General features: G+C 55.0%; 1 protein-coding gene across 5 annotated transcripts; it reads left to right on the top strand.

The window, feature by feature from the left end:
- The first annotated feature begins 2 nt into the window (after positions 1-2).
- SLC66A1 (solute carrier family 66 member 1) lies at positions 3-18,084 on the top strand. 5 transcript variants are annotated; one of them, XR_005580744.2, is made up of 10 exons: positions 3-175; positions 559-718; positions 6,161-6,404; positions 13,305-13,434; positions 14,137-14,224; positions 14,875-15,017; positions 15,167-15,259; positions 15,801-15,986; positions 17,364-17,594; positions 17,705-18,084. XR_005580744.2 is itself a non-coding variant. In XM_039473491.2 (9 exons), exons 3-9 carry the CDS (start codon positions 6,241-6,243, stop codon positions 17,436-17,438), a joined length of 879 nt encoding a protein of 292 aa, XP_039329425.1. In that variant the 5' UTR covers positions 3-175; positions 559-718; positions 6,161-6,240; the 3' UTR covers positions 17,439-18,084. The 5 variants fall into 5 exon arrangements, 4 of the variants coding, with proteins under 4 accessions (XP_039329425.1, XP_039329427.1, XP_039329426.1 ...); XM_039473491.2 differs by having other exon boundaries at positions 17,364-18,084; XM_039473492.2 differs by lacking the exon at positions 3-175 and adding an exon at positions 183-307 and having other exon boundaries at positions 17,364-18,084.
- The last annotated feature ends 325 nt before the right edge of the window (positions 18,085-18,409 follow it).

Genomic DNA, 18,409 nt, shown 5'->3' on the forward strand with positions numbered 1-18,409 from the left:
GCAGTGCGGGGCGGGGACAGCACACGCGGCCCCACGGGAGCCCCCCGACCCGGTCAGCCAGGCGCGCGGCGTGGGGGCGGGGCCTGTGGTTTCCGGGGCGGGGCGGTGGCGCGCGGTCAGCTGACCGGGCGGGCTCTGACCCAGAAGTCCGGCCCTGGCGGCGGATCTGGACTTGGTGAGCCGGCACGGGGGCAGGTGGCAAAACACGGCTGGGGGTCGGGGCTCCTGGGCTTCCCTGCTACGTCCTTCCTCCGGCCCCTGGACTGCTGGGGGCTCCTGCGCCCCCCTTGTGGCGCGACACCCTGAGGCGAGGCTCCGGGCCGGGACTGGGTGGCCCTTGGGAGCTCGCAGCCTTGTGGCCCCCCCCACCTCAGGGGCGACCAGCACAGCCTCTCGGGCTGGCCTGGCCAGGGGTTGGGGGCCGGGTCCCCTTTCAGCCCTTGGTCGCGGCCGACCGGCCCCTTGCCATCTGATGGCTTTGTTTTTCCCGGGTCGGTCGGGAGAGGGCCCTTGCGGCGCTGACGCCAGCAGCTGCCCTGTCATTATCCCTCCAAACAGGCGACCGGCAGCGGGCTGAATCACCAGGAGGGAGCTGTGGCTGAGGACGCCGAGCCCTGGAGTGGGTGGTAGTCCCAAGACAGGACGCTCCTCCCTCCACATTCTCCCCAGGTGTGCAGGGACGAGAGCCCACACTGCCCACTCCCACGCCGTGCCTAAGGTAGGTTTCCAAACGTGTGCATGGAGAGTCTGGGTCTGGAAGTGTGAGGGGTCCCGGGCCGGGGTCTCAGGTCTTCCCTAATCAACTCTTACTGAAGGCGCCTGTGTGCCTGGATGCCGGAAGGGCTACAGTGAGAACAAATAATGGTCATTTTGTGCTGTTGGTGTCCAGTGCCTGTGCCAGGCACCCTTGTAATGGCTTGGCCTGGATTGTATCATTTAACTCTGCAGTCAGCCTAGGAGGTGGGCATTGCATTATTCCCCCACTTTTCAGATGAGAACTGCGAGGCTCAGTCACTTGAGTTCTATACTGGTAGGTGTTGGGCAGGCCTGTTCCAGAGTGATTTTCTCCTCAGCCCTGGGCTGTTTGAGGCCACAGCTTTCCCCCTCTTTCTTCCTTTCTCCTCTCCTTCCTCTTCCCTCTCTTTCCCCCTTTTCTCCTCTCCTCACTCCCGTTTCCTCTCTTCTTTACCCTGGCCTTCTCTCTACCTCTCTCTCTTTCAACATTTGCTGAACCTCTACATGTGTTTAGACCCAGAGAATAAGAAATGCACCATCGAGAGTGGGGAGAGTACGTTTCCAGGACACTGGTCGCAGAGGACGGTGGTAGCATTCTTCAGGTGTGTGGACGAGGGGAGAGGATGAGGTGGGAGGTCTTGGCCAGCTGGCTCTCACGGGGCATCTTTGAAAGAGCAATTTAGAAATGAGTCTTACTCCATGACCGGGCCCTTGCAGGACACTCCTAGGGGAAGGACAGTATGCACAGATGCCTAGTGACCTGAAATGACTGAAGACGTGAATCAGGAGGCAGGAGATAAGGTTGGGAGGACGGTTCTTGGAGTAACTTGAGGCCTGGCCTCAGGTCATTTGGACTTGATCCTGTAGACAAAGGTGGACACATAATCGGTGTTGGTCCTCAGCCCAAAGCATCCCTGACTCAGCTTGGGATCAAGGAGAGGAGGTTGAGTGTAGCAGGAGGCGCCATCTCCAGCCTGCCCTTTCTCAAAGTGCACTAGGTGGACCAGAATCGCTGGAGGGCTTCTTAAACCCAGAATCTTTAAGCCCCAGCCCAGGTACACTCACTCCAAATTTCTTTTCTTTCTTTCTTTCTTTTTTTTTTTTTTGAGAGGGAGTTTCGCTCTTCTTTACCCAGGCTGGAGTGCAATGGCGCGATCTCGGCTCACCGCAACCTCCGCCTCCTGGGTTCAGGCAATTCTCCTGCCTCAGCCTCCTGAGTAGCTGGGATTACAGGCATGCGCCACCATGCCCAGCTAATTTTTTTTGTATTTTTAGTAGAGATGGGGGTTTCACCATGTTGACCAGGATGGTCTCGATCTCTTGACCTCGTGATTCACCCGCCTCGGCCTCCCAAAGTGCTGAGATTACAGGCGTGAGCCACCGCACCTGGCCCTCACTCCAAATTTTTAATGTGCACCCTCCAAGGGCAATTCCAGGGTACCCCTTCTGGGGTTCTTGCCATCTTCACAGATGAGGTCAAGCTCCATTGCAACCTTGGACATCCATTTTACTCAGTGCTGTTTGAACAGGAAGTGGGCCCATGCCTGGCTTCTGGGTGACAGGAACTGTACAGGATGGCCCTCAGAGCAAGGCCCTTCTGTTCAGGGATCAGCTGTGTCTCTGAGTGTCCTGAGCTCCAGGCTGCATGAGTCCTGTCCAAGGTCAGGGGGCCACCCATCCAGTATCCTGGATCCATAAACCAAGGTACCTTCCTCAAGACAACCCGCCAACACATACACATAGTGGGATGCATCCATTTCATTTCCTCCCTAACCTGGGGAAAAGGGGAAATGAGAGAGAGGCCCCAGGTGGTTGAGATGCTGGACTCTCATCCTGAAAACAGTCGCTGCTGTGCGTTGTCAGGCACGGGGCTGAGAGCTTTATGTGCAGTTAGTCAGGACAGCTGCCCCAAGGAGTGAATGTCACTGGCCCCATTTTATGAGAGCTCAGGCAGGTTAACTCACTTCCAAGGACGCTCGGCCTCACCTGTGAAATGAGCACAGTATACCCGACCTTGCTGGGGAGTGGTGAAGAGGGCAGTGGATGGCCTGCAGCCTTGTGTTCAGACTCTGCAAGGGGGTGGTGGCTGGGAACATGAGGGCTTGATCTGAAATCCCTTTGGCATTCTCACTTGGACAATATGGTTTTTGTTTTTGTGTTTTTTGTTTTTTTTTCCTTTTTGAGACAGAGTCTTGCTCTGTTTCTCAGGCTGGAGCGCAGGGGTGCAGTCTTGACTCACTGCAACCTACGCCTCCTGGGTTCAAGTGATTCTCCTGCCTCAGCCTCCCGAGTAGCTGGAATTACAGGCATGTGCCACCACACCCAGCTAATTTTTGTATTTTTGATAGAGAGGGGGTTTCACCACGTTGGCTAAGCTGTTCTCCAACTCCTGAGCTCAAGTGATTCCCCCCCACCCCGGCTCAGCCTCCCAAAGTGCTGGGATTACAGGTGTGAGCCACCACACCCAGCCACACCTGGACTCTATGTTAATTTGGTGTGGCCTTCCAGGTCCCAGAGTCGGGGCATCAGGTGAAGCCTTCCAACATCAGCTGTGCTGATGATCCTCCAGGTGGGCCACGAAGACACAAAGGAAGAGGCTTTCAGCCTCCCTGCCTGTGCCAGGCCCTGCAGATAGTCCAGTGAGCTGGGCTGACAGTGACCTGAGGCACCCTTATCTGCAGCTCCAGGACCTCTGCCCACAGCGAGTCACATTAGGGCTGAGGGTCTACAGCTTCCTGACAGGAGGTGCTGACTCACTTTCCCTCCCTCCTGGTGCTGCCTGGTCTCTGTGACCTCAGCAGTTCCGTGGGGGCAGCCAGGGACTAGCTGAGGAGCCCAGGCCTCCTGACATAAGTGGAAATGAAGGCAGCTGGAGAGAGCCCCCGCCTGGGTGAGGAAATCCCCTCTGAGCACAGGGAGAAGAGGGGAAGCCCGCTTTCTGGCTGGGCAGTCATGCCAGACCGCAGAGGCTTCCCTCTTTCTTTTTCTGTGTCTGCTTGCTAGGGAGCCACAGACGGCTTCTGCCTTGCTGGTGGCAGACGCACGTGAGGCGGGCGGTGTGGCAGATGGCCATGAGCAGGGGTATAGGTCTGAGTCTTGGGTTTGACTCCTTAGCTTCCTGGCTGGGTGGCCCTGGCACATCACTTCCGCACTCTGACTCAGGCTCCTTGTGGATGTCAGTGGATGCCACTTCACAGTTGCTGTAAACATGAAACCTATGAATGCATGCAGGATGCTTGGCATAGGCTGACAACGAGCTCTTGGTCCGAGCTGTTCTGACGATCACTGACGGAGATGGCCCAGCCAAGCCTCACTTTCCCTTCCTCCTCTAAGGTGTCACACAGGCAATGACTGCTCTACTCACTGTCCAGGGTGCTCGGGTACCGGGAGGGGCCTGCCCTGCCCTGCCCTGTGATCACCCATGTTCTGGCTTTGTCAGTGTGACAGTGGGGAGGCGGCTGTGGACTCCCTACTGGTAGGCGACCTCCACACTCTGTGAGCTCCTGGGAGAATACAGGCTGCAGCGTCTCGAACTTGAGTCCTTGTCACTCATGCAACCCCAGGGATCCCCTGCTCCTCTTCTCCACTTCCTTCATCTGTGTGGGCCAACCTGCTTTATGGTTGGTGTGTGTGTGCGGTGTTTTCTTTTAAGACAGGGTCTGGCTCTGGCTCTGTCACCAGACTGGAGTACAGTGGCATGATCGTGGCTTGCTCTGCAACCTCCACCTCCTGGGCTCAAGTGATTCTCCCACCTCAGCCTCCTGAGTAGCAGCTGGGACTACATGCGTGTGCTACCACACCTGGCTAATTTTTGAATTTTTCGTAGAGACAGCGTTACTCAGGCTGTTCTCGAACTCCTGGGCTTAAGCGATCTTTCCCACCTCGGCCTCCCAGAGTGCCGGCACGGTGCCCAGCCCTTATTTTCTGCTGTTGTTTTTGAGACAGGGTCTTGCTCTGTCATCCAGGCTGGAGTGCATTGGTGAGATCATGGCTCTCTGTAGCCTCTACCTCCTGGGCTCAAGTGATCCGCCCACCTCAGCCTCCTGAGTGGCTAGGACCAGACGGGCACGCACCATCATACCACCATGCTTGGCTAAATTTTTGTGTTCTTTCTTTCTTTCCTTTTTTTCTTTCCTTCCTTTCTTTCTTCTTTCTTTCTTTCGAGATGGGTTCTTGCTGTGTTGCCCAGGCTGGTCTCTGTCTCCTGGGGTCAAGCTGTCCTCCCGCCTTAGCCTACCAAAGTGTGGGGATTACAGGCATGAGCCAGCCATCCATCGCTCCTGGGTACAACCTACTTTAAATTAGATAATGAGCTTGATGGGCCTGGTCTCAGCAGATCCTTACAGAGTAATTTATAATAATCACAAGAAATTAGGGACAACCTATGGGAGTCATAGGGCTCGGTTCTCCACGCTATGTACGAACTCATTTAACCCATACAACAATCGGATGCGGGAGGCAGCACTGTAATGACCCCCATTTACAGATGAGAGGGCTCAGGCACAGAAGGGCTGAGTCTTTTTTTTTTTTTTTTTTGAGACAGAGTTTCACTCTTGTTACCCAGGCTGGAGTGCAATGGCACGATCTTGGCTCACTGCAACCTCTGCCTCCTGGGTTCAGGCAATTCTCCTGCCTCCGCCTCCTGAGTAGCTGGGATTACAGGCACGCGCCACCATGCCCAGCTTATTTTTTGTATTTTTTTTTTTTTTTTTTGAGACGGAGTTTCGTTCTTGTTACCCAGGCTGGAGTGCAATGGCGCGATCTCGGCTCACCGCAACCTCCGCCTCCTGGGTTCAGGCAATTCTCCTGCCTCAGCCTCCTGAGTAGCTGGGATGACAGGCATGCGCCACCATGCCCAGCTAATTTTTTGTATTTTTAGTAGAGACGAGGTTTCACTATGTTGACCAGGATGGTCTCGATCTCTTGAGCTTGTGATCGGCCCGCCTCGGCCTCCCAAAGTGCTGGGATTACAGGCGTGAGCCACCGCGCCCGGCAATTTTTTGTATTTTTAGTAGAGACGGGGTTTCACCATGTTGACCGGGATGGTCTCGATCTCTCGACCTCGTGATCCACCCGCCTCGGCCTCCCAGAGTGCTGGGATTACAGGCTTGAGCCACCGCGCCCGGCCTTAGGGCTGAGTCTTTGCCCAAACTCTAGCATGAACGGGTGGTGAAGCAGGGATTTGAACACAGCTGTCCCTTCTGCAGATCCAGTGCGCTGCCTGCGCGTCTAGTTGGTGTGTGTTTGCTGTGATGTGTGTGCCTGCAGGCTGATTGTGTCCTGGTGGGTAAATGTTATGTCTTTGCCCTTCTCTGGTTTAGGGCCAGGTGCCGGGTGATAAGGCTGGAATGAGCTTAGTTTGGGATGACCATGAATAGGAACTGGACCTTCCAGTGCTGAAAGCCTCCTCTCTCTCTCCCTGTAGAACCCTTGCCGGCCCCAGAACACCAGCACCCTCACTCTTGTGCAGCCGTGCTCCGCCCCGGGGACCCTTCCTCCACAGCCATGGTCTGGAAGAAACTGGGCTCCCGAAACTTTTCCAGCTGCCCCAATGGCTCCATCCAGTGGATATGGGATGTGTTTGGTGAATGTGCCCAGGACGGCTGGGATGAGGCCAGCGTGGGCCTGGGCTTGATCTCCATTCTCTGCTTTGCTGCATCTACCTTCCCGTGAGTAGTATCTGGGTGGCAGGGCTGTGGAGTTGGGGGAATGGCTCCAGCTACTGCTCAGAGAGAAGCTGCCTGGCAGACTCCAGGCCTCTCCAGACTGGAAGCTGGGTGTGCTCCCTCCTCTTCCTACCCATCCAGGAAGGGTACCCAAACTGCACTGATCCCTGCCACAGGCCAGGCCTTGTGCTGGGCAGTGCTGATAGAGAGATCATCACTTTTGCAATAGTTTATTGAGAACCCACTGTATACCTTGCTTGCTTCTAAGTACTTGCTGTATTTCTACCTCATTTAATCCTCACAACCTTGTGAAATAGGGACAGCTACTCTCCATCTATTTTACAGATGAGGGGTCCAAAACCCAGAGAGGTTAAGTAATTTGCTTTAGGTCACACAGCTGGTCAGAGATGGGGCGGGAGAGTGGGAGTGCCGGAATGCATCAAACACAGCCTGTGTCCTCAAGGGTTTGGCAGGCCGGTGGTGGAGACAGCAGCAGTGAACATAACACTGCGTGGCCCCTTCTGTGACCAGGGAGCGAGGATGCTGCACAGGGGTCAAGAGCATCCTGACCTGGGCGTGTCACTTGACTGCTCTGAGCCTCAGTTTCCTCGTTTGTGAAATGGAAATATTGTTACCCAGCTCAGACGGTTGCTAGGAGGATGGCATGAGGGTGTATAGGGAAAGCTGCCCACCCAGGGCCTCTACACAATGTTTGCCCAAGCCTGAAGCTGTCAGTGGTGACGTTGCTATTATTTCATTACGCGAAGCACAGAAGAGGGACACCCACCTGATCTGCAGAGGCAGAAGAAGATTACGGTCAGAAAGGACCTGGAGGCCAGGCACAGTGGCTCGCGCCTATAATCCCAGCACTCTGGGAGGCCAAGGCAGGAGGATCACTTAAGGTCAGGCGTTTGAGACCAGCCTGGCTAACATAGTGAGACCCCATCTCTACCAAAAAAAAAAAAAAAAAAGCAACAAAGAAGAAGGCAACTGGAGGTGTTGGCATCTAGGCTGAAAGCCTAGGATGGGACAGAATTGAGGCATGAGAGCCAGGAGCTGAGTGTGGAAGAGCAGTTCAGACAGAGGGAGCAGCAGATGTGCAGAGAAGGAGGCAGCTGCGTTTCTATGGCAGACAGAGTGTGTGGGGATCACAGGAGTCATCAAAGGCCATATAGTCTGAGGGCCATCTTCTGCTGTTAAGAGATGTGCTCTTTATCCTGAGGGATAAAGAGAAGGGTTTGGTCAGGGGCTTGACATTGTTTTAACAGGCTTTATTGGGAGGGAATTCACATCACATGCAATTAACCCATTCAATGTACAAGTGATTGGTTTTAGTATAGCCACAGAGTTGTATAGCTGTCAGCACAATTGATTTGAGCACATTTTCATCAGCGCAAGTGAACACCATCCCCATCAGCAGTCTCTTCATTTCTCCTGAAACTTCTCAGTCCCTGGCAGCCCCTGGTCTGCTTTCTGTCTCTATTGATTTGCCTATTCTGGACACTTCATGATTCATATAAATGGAGTCATATAGGACTTTTGTGACTGGCTTCTTTCACTTAACATAATGTCTTCAAGATTCATCCCTGTCATAGCAGATATCAAATCAGTACTTCATCCCTTTTTGTGGCTGAATACTGTTTTACTCTTTGCATATCACATTTTGTTATCTGGAACCACTGATAGACGTTGGGTTGTTTCTACTTTTCAGCTATCATGATTAATGTTGCTATGCACATTCATTTTTTTTTCCTGGGCACAGTGGCTCACACCTGTAATCCCAACACTTTGGGAGGCCCAGGTGGGTGGATTGCCTGAGGTCAGGAGGTCGAAACCAGCCTGGCCAACATGGTGAAACCCTGTTTCTACTAAAAATAGAAAAATTAGCTGGGCATGGTGGCACGCACCTATAATCCCAGCTACTTGGGAGGCTGAGGCAGGGGAAATCACTTGAACCTGGGAGATGGAGTCTGCAGTGAGCCAAGGTCATACCGCTACACTCCAGCCTGGGGAACAAGAAAAAAAAAAGTCTCAATCTCAAAAAAAAAAAAAAAAAAAAAGTCCACCTCCAGCTAATTTTTGTATTTTTAGTAGAGAGGGGCTTTCACCATGTTGGTCAGGCTGGTCTCAAACTCCTGACCTCAGGTGATCTGCCTGCCTCAGCCTCCCAAAGTGCTGGGATTACAGGTGTGAGCCACCGCACCTGGTCTTTTTTTTAGATGGAGTCTCACTCTGTTGCCCAGGCTGGAGTGCAGTGGCACAACCTCAGCTCAGCTCACTGCAACCTTCGCCTCCTGGGTTCAAGTGATTCTCCTGCCTTAGCCTCCCAAGAAGCTGGGATTACAGGTGTGCACCACCATGCCTGTCTAATTTTTGTATTTTTAGTAGAGACAGGGTTTCACCATGTTGGCCAGGCTGGTCTCAAACCCTTGACCTCAGGTGATCTGCCCGCCTTGGCCTCTGAAAATCCTGGGATTACGGGAGTAAGACACTGTCCCTGGTCAGCCGGTCTTTTGTTGCTGTAGCCCTCCCAGTGGGTGTGAAGTAGTATCTCATTGTGCTTTTGATGTGCGTCGCTCTGATGGGTGATGAAATGAAACAGGTTTTCAAGTGCTTACCAGCCATCTGTGCACTTTCTCTGGAGAAAGGTGCCTTCAGATCCTTTGTCCACTTTCCAGCTGGATCATTTGTCTTTTTATTGTTGCTTTGTAAATGTTCTTTCTCTATACCGAATATAACATTGCCATTGCCATCTGATATGTGATTTGCAAATATTTTGTGGGTTGTCTTTTTACTTTTTTTTTTTTTTAATTTGAGACAGAGTTTCGGTCTTGTTATCCAGGCTGGAGTGCAATGGCGGGATCTCGGGTCACCGCAACCTCCGCCTCCAGGGTTCAAGCAATTTTCCTGCCTTGGCCTCCTGAGTAGCTGGGACTACAGGCGCGCACCACCATGCCCAGCTAATTTTTGTATTTTTAGTACAGATGGGGTTTTACCATGTTGACCAGGGTGGTCTCGATCTCTTGACCTCGTGATCCACCCGCCTCGGCCTCCCAAAGTGCTGGGATTACAGGCTTGAGCCACCGCGCCCGGCCAAAAGTTTTTAATTTTGATGATGTCCAGTTTATCTATTTTTTCTCTTTGTATCTTGTGGTTTTGGTATCATAGCTAAGAAACCATAGCCAAATACAGATAACAAAGATTTACCCTTATCTCTTTTTGAGACATGGTCTCGCTCTGTTCCCCAGGATGGAATGCAGTAGCGTGATCACATAGCTCATTTTAATCTTGACCTTAGCTCAACTGGTCCTCCCACCTCAGCCTCTTGAGTAGCTGGGACCACAGATGTGCACAAACACACCTGGCTAATTAATTTTTTTTTTTAGTGACAAGGTCTCACTATATTGTCTGGGCTGGTCTCAAACTCCTGGGTTTAAGCAATCCTCCTGCCTTGGCCTCCAAAGGGTTGGGATTAACAGCATGAGCCATCGTGCCCAGCATCTCGTTGCATTTAGGTGTTTGATCCATTTTGTGTTATAGTTTGTAAATGATGTGAAATAGGAGTCCAACCTCCTTCTTTTTTTTTTTTTTTTTGAGACAGAGTCTTTTTTTTTTTTTTTTTTTTTTGAGACGGAGTTTCGCTCTTGTTACCCAGGCTGGAGTGCAATGGCGCGATCTCGGCTCACCGCAACCTCCGCCTCCTGGGTTCAGGCAATTCTCCTGCCTCAGCCTCCTGAGTAGCTGGGATTACAGGCATGCGCCACCATGCCCAGCTAATTTTTTGTATTTTTAGTAGAGATGGGGTTTCACCATGTTGACCAGGTTGGTCTCGATCTCTCGACCTCGTGATCCACCCGCCTCAGCCTCCCAAAGTGCTGGGATTACAGGCTTGAGCCACCGCGCCCGGCGAGACAGAGTCTTATTCTGTTATTCAGGCTGGAGTGCGGTGGCACGATCTCAGCTCACTGCAACCTCCGCCTCTTGGCCTCAAATGATTCTCTTGCCTTAGCCTGCTGAGTAGCTGAGATTACAAGCATGTGTTACCATGCCCAGCAGCTTTTTATATTTTTAGTAAAGATGGGTTTTCACCATGTTGGCCAGACTGGTCTTGAACTCCTGACCTCAGGTGATCTACCCACCTCAGCCTCCAAAAGTGCTGGGATCATAGGCGTGAGCTACTGCACATGTGGATGTCCAGTTGTCCCAGCACCAGGTGTTGAAAAGAGTGTCTTTCCCCCTTGCTTTCTCCAGGCAGCCAATCAGAGGTTTGATGTTTTCACTGAATTCCCTTGTTCCAGGTGCCATGTCGGGTTGGGTGCCAGTAAGCCAAACAGACACAAACAGAGCATCCGTTCTGGTACCCTTGAAAAGATAATCTGGGAGTGATGGGGAGGAAGGACCAGAGTGACAGAGAGAAGAGGCAGGAGTCCATGTTGGAGGCTGTGGAAGCCTCCAGCAAGCATTGATGCTAGGGAGGATTGGAGGGGCCCTCACCAGGCAGACTGGACAGGTATACGTGACTGAGGGCTCCCTGACCAGGGCTGAGAGCTTCCTCAGGACTGTCTGAGGAGCTGGCTGCGGCTCCCGCTTTCTGCCTGGGCTGGTTGATTAAACAGGGAGGGGATTGGAGGCCTGGGAGAGAGCCCTAAGTGATGGAGGGAGGGAGCCTGCCCCCCTGGCCTTCCCCAGGTCTCAGTCTCTCCTGAGTGGGACAGAATCATTTTCCTGCAATTGACGAAGACAAGCTGAGTAATACCATCTGAGAAGGAGCTTTACCCAAAGGCCCATGGGATAAACCCTGATTAAGGGCCTTCTCAGCGCTCAGCCTATGCTACTCGCCTGTCCTCAAGAAACTCGAGTGAGTCTGGGAGGGACAGGGATATCAAGTGTTACAAAGGAGGAAGGAGAAGATGCCAGTGGAACTCCTGTCAGGGGAGGTTCAGAGGAGGAACTGACATTTCCTGAGATGTGAGAGAGACGCAGAGGCATCTGGGCCCGAGGACGGGTGGGTGGGGCTTCTGAGACCAGAGCGGGGAGGAATGGAGAGCCCTCCAGGGGCAGCGAGCCTGGGGCCTTGCAAGGGCCCGCTCGGAGGATGTGGGTCCTTATCGAAGGGCACTGGAAGGCTCTGGCAGTTTTTGGTGACATTGGGGTTTTAGTTTTTTATTTGTTACTAAAGACAGTTTTTTGGTTTTTTTTTTTTTTTAGACAGGGTCTCACTGTGTCATCCAGGCTGGAGTGCGGTGGTGCAGTCATAGCTCACTGCACCCTCAACCTCTTGGACTCAAGTGATCCTCCCACCTCAACCTCCTGAGTAGCTGGGACCACAGTTGCCCACCACCAGGCTTGGCTAGTTTTTTTTTTTTGTTTTTTTTTTTTTTTTTGGTAGAGACAGTGTCTTGCTGTGTTGCCCAGGCTGGTCTTGAACTTCTAGGCTCAAGTGAACCTCCTGTCTCAGCCTCCTGAAGTGCTGGGATTACAAGTGTGAGGTACCACGCCCAGCGTTGGGATTATAGGCATGAGCCACTGCTCCTGGCTGACACAGGGGTTTTAGAAAGATTCCTGAAAGGGAAGATGGATCCGAAAGGAGGGAGGCTTGGTTAGGAGATTGAGGGAGGCGGGTGGAGGGCCTGGCCATGGGAAGAGCCCAGCCAATGCCCGTGTCTTAGTTTCTGACTTGGATGATGGGTGGTATGAGCTGCCATTTTGTTAGTTTCTTTCTTTTTCGTTTCTTTTTTGAGACAGAGTCTCACTCTGTTGCCCAGGCTGGAGTGTAGTGGTGTGATCTTGGCTCACTGCAACTTCTACCTCCTGGGTTCAAGCAATTTTCATCCCTCAGCCCCCTGCATAGCTGGGATTACAGGCGAGTGCCACCATGCCTGGCTGATTTTTGTATTTTTGTAGAGATGGGGTTTCACTATGTTGGCCAGGCTGGTCTTGAACTTCTGGCCTCAAATAATCCGCCTGCCTCGGCCTCCCAAAGTGCTGGGATTGCAGGTGTGAGCCGCCATGTCTGGCCACATTTAGTTTCTTTATGTTTGTCTGGTTTCCTTCATGCATGCAGGTGGTTAAAAAGAAATGGGAACGGTAAATGGCAGTATGTTTCGTGGTTAAGGGCAAGAGTGGAGGCTCAGGTCGGGGTTGAATCCGAGCCGTCTGGCACCACTTCCTCCATGCCCAGCGAGGCGGTCATCGTGGCAGACTGTGCAGCACGGGTGCCTTGAGGACAGAATGAGTCAGCACACACGCAGAGGGCTCAGAATTGCCCTGGGCCTCATTGCCACTGCCAGCTTTGGCCTCGTACCCACATCTGGCCAGAAGTCCTAAGAGGGTCCCAGCACCAGGGACCTTTGGGAAAACAGCCAGGGGACCAAAAGCCCATGACTGGTAGTGGAGCTCCAGGCGCCTCAGCCCCGCCCTTTCCTGTTGCCCTCTAAAGAGAACTGGGCTGGGGTTCTGCCTGTGTTGGCTGCAGCTGCTCCTGGAGACCCAGCATGCCAAGACCTTTGGCCTGCATGTCCCTTTCCAGCACCTTCCCACATCCATAGAAGATGGGATCCAGGGTTCTCTGCAGCGGTCCTCAGGGCCCAACACAAAACTTCAGGACCCTACATAAGCCCCAGATCCCCACTGGAGACCCCAGGGTGTGGTGGAGGAGAATCTGAGTAAGGCTGGGCTTTTTCTGGAAAGATACACAGCCGTAGAGCCCTCAGCTTAGAAGGGATTCCCCAGGGGAATCCTCCAAAGGGTTCAGAAGACTCCCGAGGATCCCGCCCATGGGGAGGATGGGCCCCCAGGTCACCTTCTTTCCATCTCGGCCTCACCCTCCCATGGTCGTCTCTTCTGGGCAGTGTCCTCTGTAGGCGGCCTGAGCATGCGTCTCCTCCTCTTCCTCTTCCACAGCCAGTTCATCAAAGCCTACAAGACGGGCAACATGGACCAGGCACTGTCCCTGTGGTTCCTCCTGGGCTGGATCGGCGGAGACTCTTGCAACCTCATCGGCTCCTTCCTTGCTGACCAGCTGCCCCTGCAGGTGGGCCGGTCCCCGGGAAGGTGGCACTAACCCTAACCCTGCCTGCAGGGTTGCCCGAGGAGATGCCAGGTTCTTTGCCCCACCTGGTCTCCAGAACCCTGACCCATCATTCCTCTTGTGAGGGCTCCACGCCTTCTGTCTGCCAAACTGTGACTGTGGGCAGGTCACTGCTCTTCTCTGGGCCTCAGTTTCCCCATCTTCAATATGAACACGTCTAACAGGAACATTGCCAGGTCTTCACCTCCAGGGTACTAGAATGCTGACCAAGCTTTCAGAGCGTGGGCCCCTCGAGGTGAAAGGGAGTTTTTTTGTGGGAGGCCCAGATGCCATCCCACTCCTGTGGACAGGCAGAGCTGGGGCTCCCAGTCAGGACAGCATTGTCTCCCCAAGTGGGACCAAAAAGTTCTAACTGCCCTGGTGTCAGGCCAAACCAGCGCCATCACTTTGCGGTGGAGTCCTGCTTCGTCCGGACTGCTGGCGCTGACCACCCGTTCGGTGGCTCTTGCTCGGCTAGGTCCTTTGCTGGGCCTTTGCCCACCTGATGTGTCATTCTGCCAAGTGGAAACTGTGAACTCTTCCTTGCCAGATAAGGAGACAGAAGCGCAGAGAGGTGAAATGACTTGGTCAGGGTCAGCCAGCTGGGATGTGGCAGAGGGCCGCTGGAGCGTGGTCCCTGACCATGGACCCCTGTGTCTGTTACAGACCTACACGGCGGTGTACTACGTCTTGGCAGACCTGGTGATGCTGACACTGTACTTCTACTACAAGTTCAGGAAACGCCCCTCTCTGTGTGAGTGTGGGGGCTGCCCCCGGTCAGATGCTCTACCAGCAGCCTGAGGGGCCGGGGGGAGGGCGCCTGGAGTGTGGGAGGAAGCAGGTTTCCCATGGCTGGGAGATATCCCAAACCTCGGAAAGGTTTCCCCGGGCCTTATCTAGGAGCCTGAGCCTTAACTGGCCAAGACAGAGGCTTGAGGGCAGTGAGCGAATCCTGGCCCCGACCCAGGCCGGTTCCGTTCGCCCAAGGCCTCGTTCAGCAGACCCAGCTCCAGCTCCTCCTCTGTGTCCAGCCCTGGGCTTGGAGCTGGGGAAACGAGGGCAGGTCACCCAGGCTGCTTCTACCCCAGCCTTCAGGAGGAGCGGGAGGCAAGGTCAGCCGAGGCCGTATGGACCCGGGGAGGCACTTGGGGAGGGAGTTGTGTCTCATCAGCATTTCTGCTTTGTATAACCCCCTCCTGACTCCCCTGCCCTCAGCATTTTACCTTTTTAACTCTAGAAGAGTACTGTTGTATCCATCGACAGATGAAGAATGAAAGCTCAGAGAGGTTAGGTGACCTACCCAAGGTCACACAGCCTCTGAGAGGCAAGGCCAGGACTCGGCCCCCAGTCCGTCTACTGCCACTCAGCCATCTAACCTCAGCTTCCCTCCTGCCTCGTGTGCAGTGTCTGCCCCCATCAACTCTGTGCTGTTGTTCCTCGTGGGGACGGTGTGCGCCACACCGCTGCTGAGTGCCGCTGGGCCCGTGGCTGCCCCGAGGGAAACCTTCCGGGGGCGGGCGCTCCTGTCCGTGGAGCCAGGCAGCAAGGTGAGGCGTGGGTGTGGATGGCTCATCCCCAGGGCTCTCCCCTCCGCAGCCTTGTGGGCGTTAAGTGGGGCGGGGGTCACCCTCTGAGGAGGGATTTCTCTGCCTCTCTGGCCCGTACGAGGCACCCAGTGCCCCCTTCTGCCCCACAGCCCTTCACTCGGCAGGAAATCATTGGCTTCGTCATCGGCTCGGTCTCCAGCGTGTTGTACCTGCTGTCCCGGCTGCCTCAGATCCGCACCAACGTGAGCCTCCAGCGGGGGCCGGGTGGGGCCGAGTGGAGGAGAGCCGGCCTGGCTGCCCTGGCCCTCTGGGTACACAGCAGAGGAGCCTTGGTTCAGAAAGTCTGGGCTTGGCAAGTTCATCCAGTCTCCGAGCCTCCATTTCTGCTTCTGGAAAACGGGCGTGGTATGGCCTGCCAGCCCGGCTACCAAGAGACCCGTGTGTGTCTCGGGGAAGTGGGAGGTCGGGGAAAGGTGAGGGGCTGAGCTTAGAGGCCCAAGGGGAGAGGAGAAGCTGGGGAGCCGGGGAGGGGAGGCCTGCCGGGGTAGAACGGGGCGTCTCCTGGGGACCTGGGCAGGGGCCTGGAAGGGCTCGTCTGTTGGTGGGAGGAGTGCCAGATGAGGCCCTTCCGTGTGTCGGGCCCATGTCAGACACTGGGCACCCAGTGAAAGATCAGCTCAGAGCAGGTGCTCTGTGGTGGGGCAGGTGGACATGTGGACAGTTAAAATCCAGGGTGACAAGAGGCCTGTTCGAGGTCTCTGACCTGACCCCCTCCTGTCCCAGTTCCTCCGGAAGTCCACCCAGGGGATCTCCTACTCACTGTTCGCGCTGGTGATGCTGGGGAACACGCTGTACGGGCTGAGTGTGCTGCTCAAAAACCCGGAGGAGGGCCAGAGCGAGGGCAGCTACCTGCTGCACCACCTGCCCTGGCTTGTGGGCAGCCTGGGTGTGCTGCTGCTGGACACCATCGTATCCTTCAGGGCGTGCGAGGCAGGGGCAGGGTGCGGGCCAGGGAGCTCCTGCCTGCACTCGGCTTCACACTCATCCCTCTCCCTCCCTCCCCCCATCTGTCTCTTCTGCATCTACCTACCCATCCCTCCCTTCATCCCTGCCTCCCCTCCTCCATCTGCCCATCCGTCCATCCCTCTGTTCATCCACCCATCCCTCCCTTTAAATCCTCCCTCCCTCCCTCCCTCCCTCCCTCCCTCCCTCCCTCCCTCCTCCATTCATCCATCCATCCTTTCTCCATTTATCTATCCATCTTTGCCTCCGTCCACCCACCCATGCCTCCCTTCATCCCGGCCTCCCACCTCCATCCCTTCACCTGTCTTCCCTCCCTCCCTCCCTCCATCCGTTCACCCAGTCGTGCACCCCTCCTGTGTTGTCGGGCACCTAGCCAGACCCTGGAGCCATGAATGAGCCAGAAGAGCCATGAGGGCCTCATTGCTCACAGCCCAGGGTGAGGCAGAGTGGCCACAACGCTGTTATCAGAGAATGACTTCGTTGCAGCAGCAGCAAGCTGCAGAGAAACGACAAGAGCATCTAGCCAGGGGCTGTCCTGTTTAGAGGGCAGCAGAGACCTTTGTAAGTGTCACGTAACCTGTGACCTGACAGAGGAGAAGTTAGGCAAATGCAGGAGAGGAGTGTTCCAGGCCGTGCAGATGAGAGCTGGAGTGTGGAGACACAACGTGAATTGGTCAGACAAACCTGGGTTCAAGTCCTGGCTCCTCCCTCGCCTCCTAGCTGTGGGACACGTGGCATGCCATCAACTTCCCTGTGCTGGTGTGTCTTTTCTTCAGTCAACAGCTGCTGTCTCATCAAGATACTGTGTAAGATGAGGCATCTGGAAACACTCCCCACAGGACCCATGGTCAGTGAGGGCTCAGGAAGTGTTTGCTGAATGGCTGGACAGAGCGTAATTTGGGCCTCATCTGAGAGAAAGTAAACATGGCCTTTGTTTGATATTTGCTGAGTCCCCTGCTGGGTGCAGTGAGAGGTGAAAGTTTGGGCTCTTGTGTCCCAAAATGGCCCAGCCACCTGGTGAACACCCAGGATGCCGCAGGGTGAGAGGGCGGGAAGATCCTGGGCCGGGGTCAAGGGAGGCTGCCCACGGGAGGGAGAAGGTGGTGCCAGGCTTGGAGACAGAGGGAGCTTGGCTAGGGCTTGAGGAGCTGGGTGGGCATTCTGAGTGGAGAGCAGAGCTAAGGCAGAGGCTGGCCCTTCCCACCTGCAGCGTGGGGGTGGGAGAGAGGGTGACGGAGGCAGCTCCAGGGAGTTGAAGGCCCCCAGGGGTAGGTCCAACCCAGTCTCCACTCAGCTTGGCCTTAACAGCACCCCCCCCTCCAGATTTCCATCCAGTTCCTGGTATACAGGCACAGCACCCCTGCCTCAGAGCTTGAGCCCCTCCTCCTCCCCAGCTGACCAGAGCCAAGCTGAGCACAGGAGAACAGGGACCATCGGAAGCCACACCAGGCAGGGAGAGGTGTGGACAGTGACGGTGCTGCGGCCCTGCGTCAGCCTGTGGCGGCCTCTGGATCCTCGAAGGATGGAACCATCCCCCTCGGAACACACCTTCAGGTAGACCCTGAAGCCTCGAGGCAGGGGCTGCACCAGAGACCCCAGGGCCACTCGGGAGACCAGGCAGCTGCCCCTTCTGCCACCTACCTCATTCTGTCTGCTCACCCCAGGGGCCACAGCTGCCACCTGCTGGACTCAGGACTGTCCTGTCAACTCCAGACAACTGAGTAAACAGGCCGGGCACAGGGGCTCACACCAGTAATCCCAGCACTTTGGGAGGCCAAGGCGGGTAGATCACAAGGTCAGGAGTTCAAGAGCAGCCTGGCCAACATGGTGAAACCCCGTCTCTACTAAAAATACAAAACTTAGCCAGGAGTGGTGGCGCGCACCTGTAGCCCCAGCTACTTGGGAGGCTGAGACAAGAGAATTGCTTGAAACTGGGAGGTGGAGGTTGCAGTGAGCTGAGATCAGCCACTACACTCCAGCTAGGTGACAGAGCCAGACTCCATCTCAAAATAATAATAATAAAGACACAACTGAGTAAACGGTACCTCTCTGTGAGGCCTGTTTCTGTTGCCCCTTCCCCAGGGTGCTCATGGGTCGGGGCTGCTTTGGGGACCAGCAGTGCATGGGGATCAAGGACAAACCGAGCAGATGGGACCACATCTGCCTGCAGCCCTGGCGCAGCCTCCTGGGGCCTCCGGTTTCTTTAGCCTGCTTCTCAGTGCCCTCTCCTGACAGGCCCCACACCTCACTGTGGGGACACAGCATTGAGAGTGACACCCCATGGGGGGCCTGCCCCTCGGTACCCAGGAAGAAGCAGAAGGGCTGAGGTTCTGTGAGTTCTGGGTTCTGCCTCGCAGTTCCTCAGTACC

This window comes from Saimiri boliviensis, chromosome 11 (assembly GCF_048565385.1).
Source record: "Saimiri boliviensis isolate mSaiBol1 chromosome 11, mSaiBol1.pri, whole genome shotgun sequence".
Taxonomy (NCBI): domain Eukaryota; kingdom Metazoa; phylum Chordata; class Mammalia; order Primates; family Cebidae; genus Saimiri; species Saimiri boliviensis.

Bases quoted from the DNA above. Each gene is read 5' to 3' on its own strand.
- SLC66A1 (XM_039473491.2), top strand. From the start codon at position 6,241: ATGGTCTGGAAGAAACTGGGCTCCCGAAACTTTTCCAGCTGCCCCAAT. The intron at 15,018-15,166 runs GTGAGGCGTGGG...TCTGCCCCACAG, and splicing joins CCGTGGAGCCAGGCAGCAAG to CCCTTCACTCGGCAGGAAAT. The intron at 15,987-17,363 runs GTATCCTTCAGG...CCCCCCCTCCAG, and splicing joins TGCTGCTGCTGGACACCATC to ATTTCCATCCAGTTCCTGGT.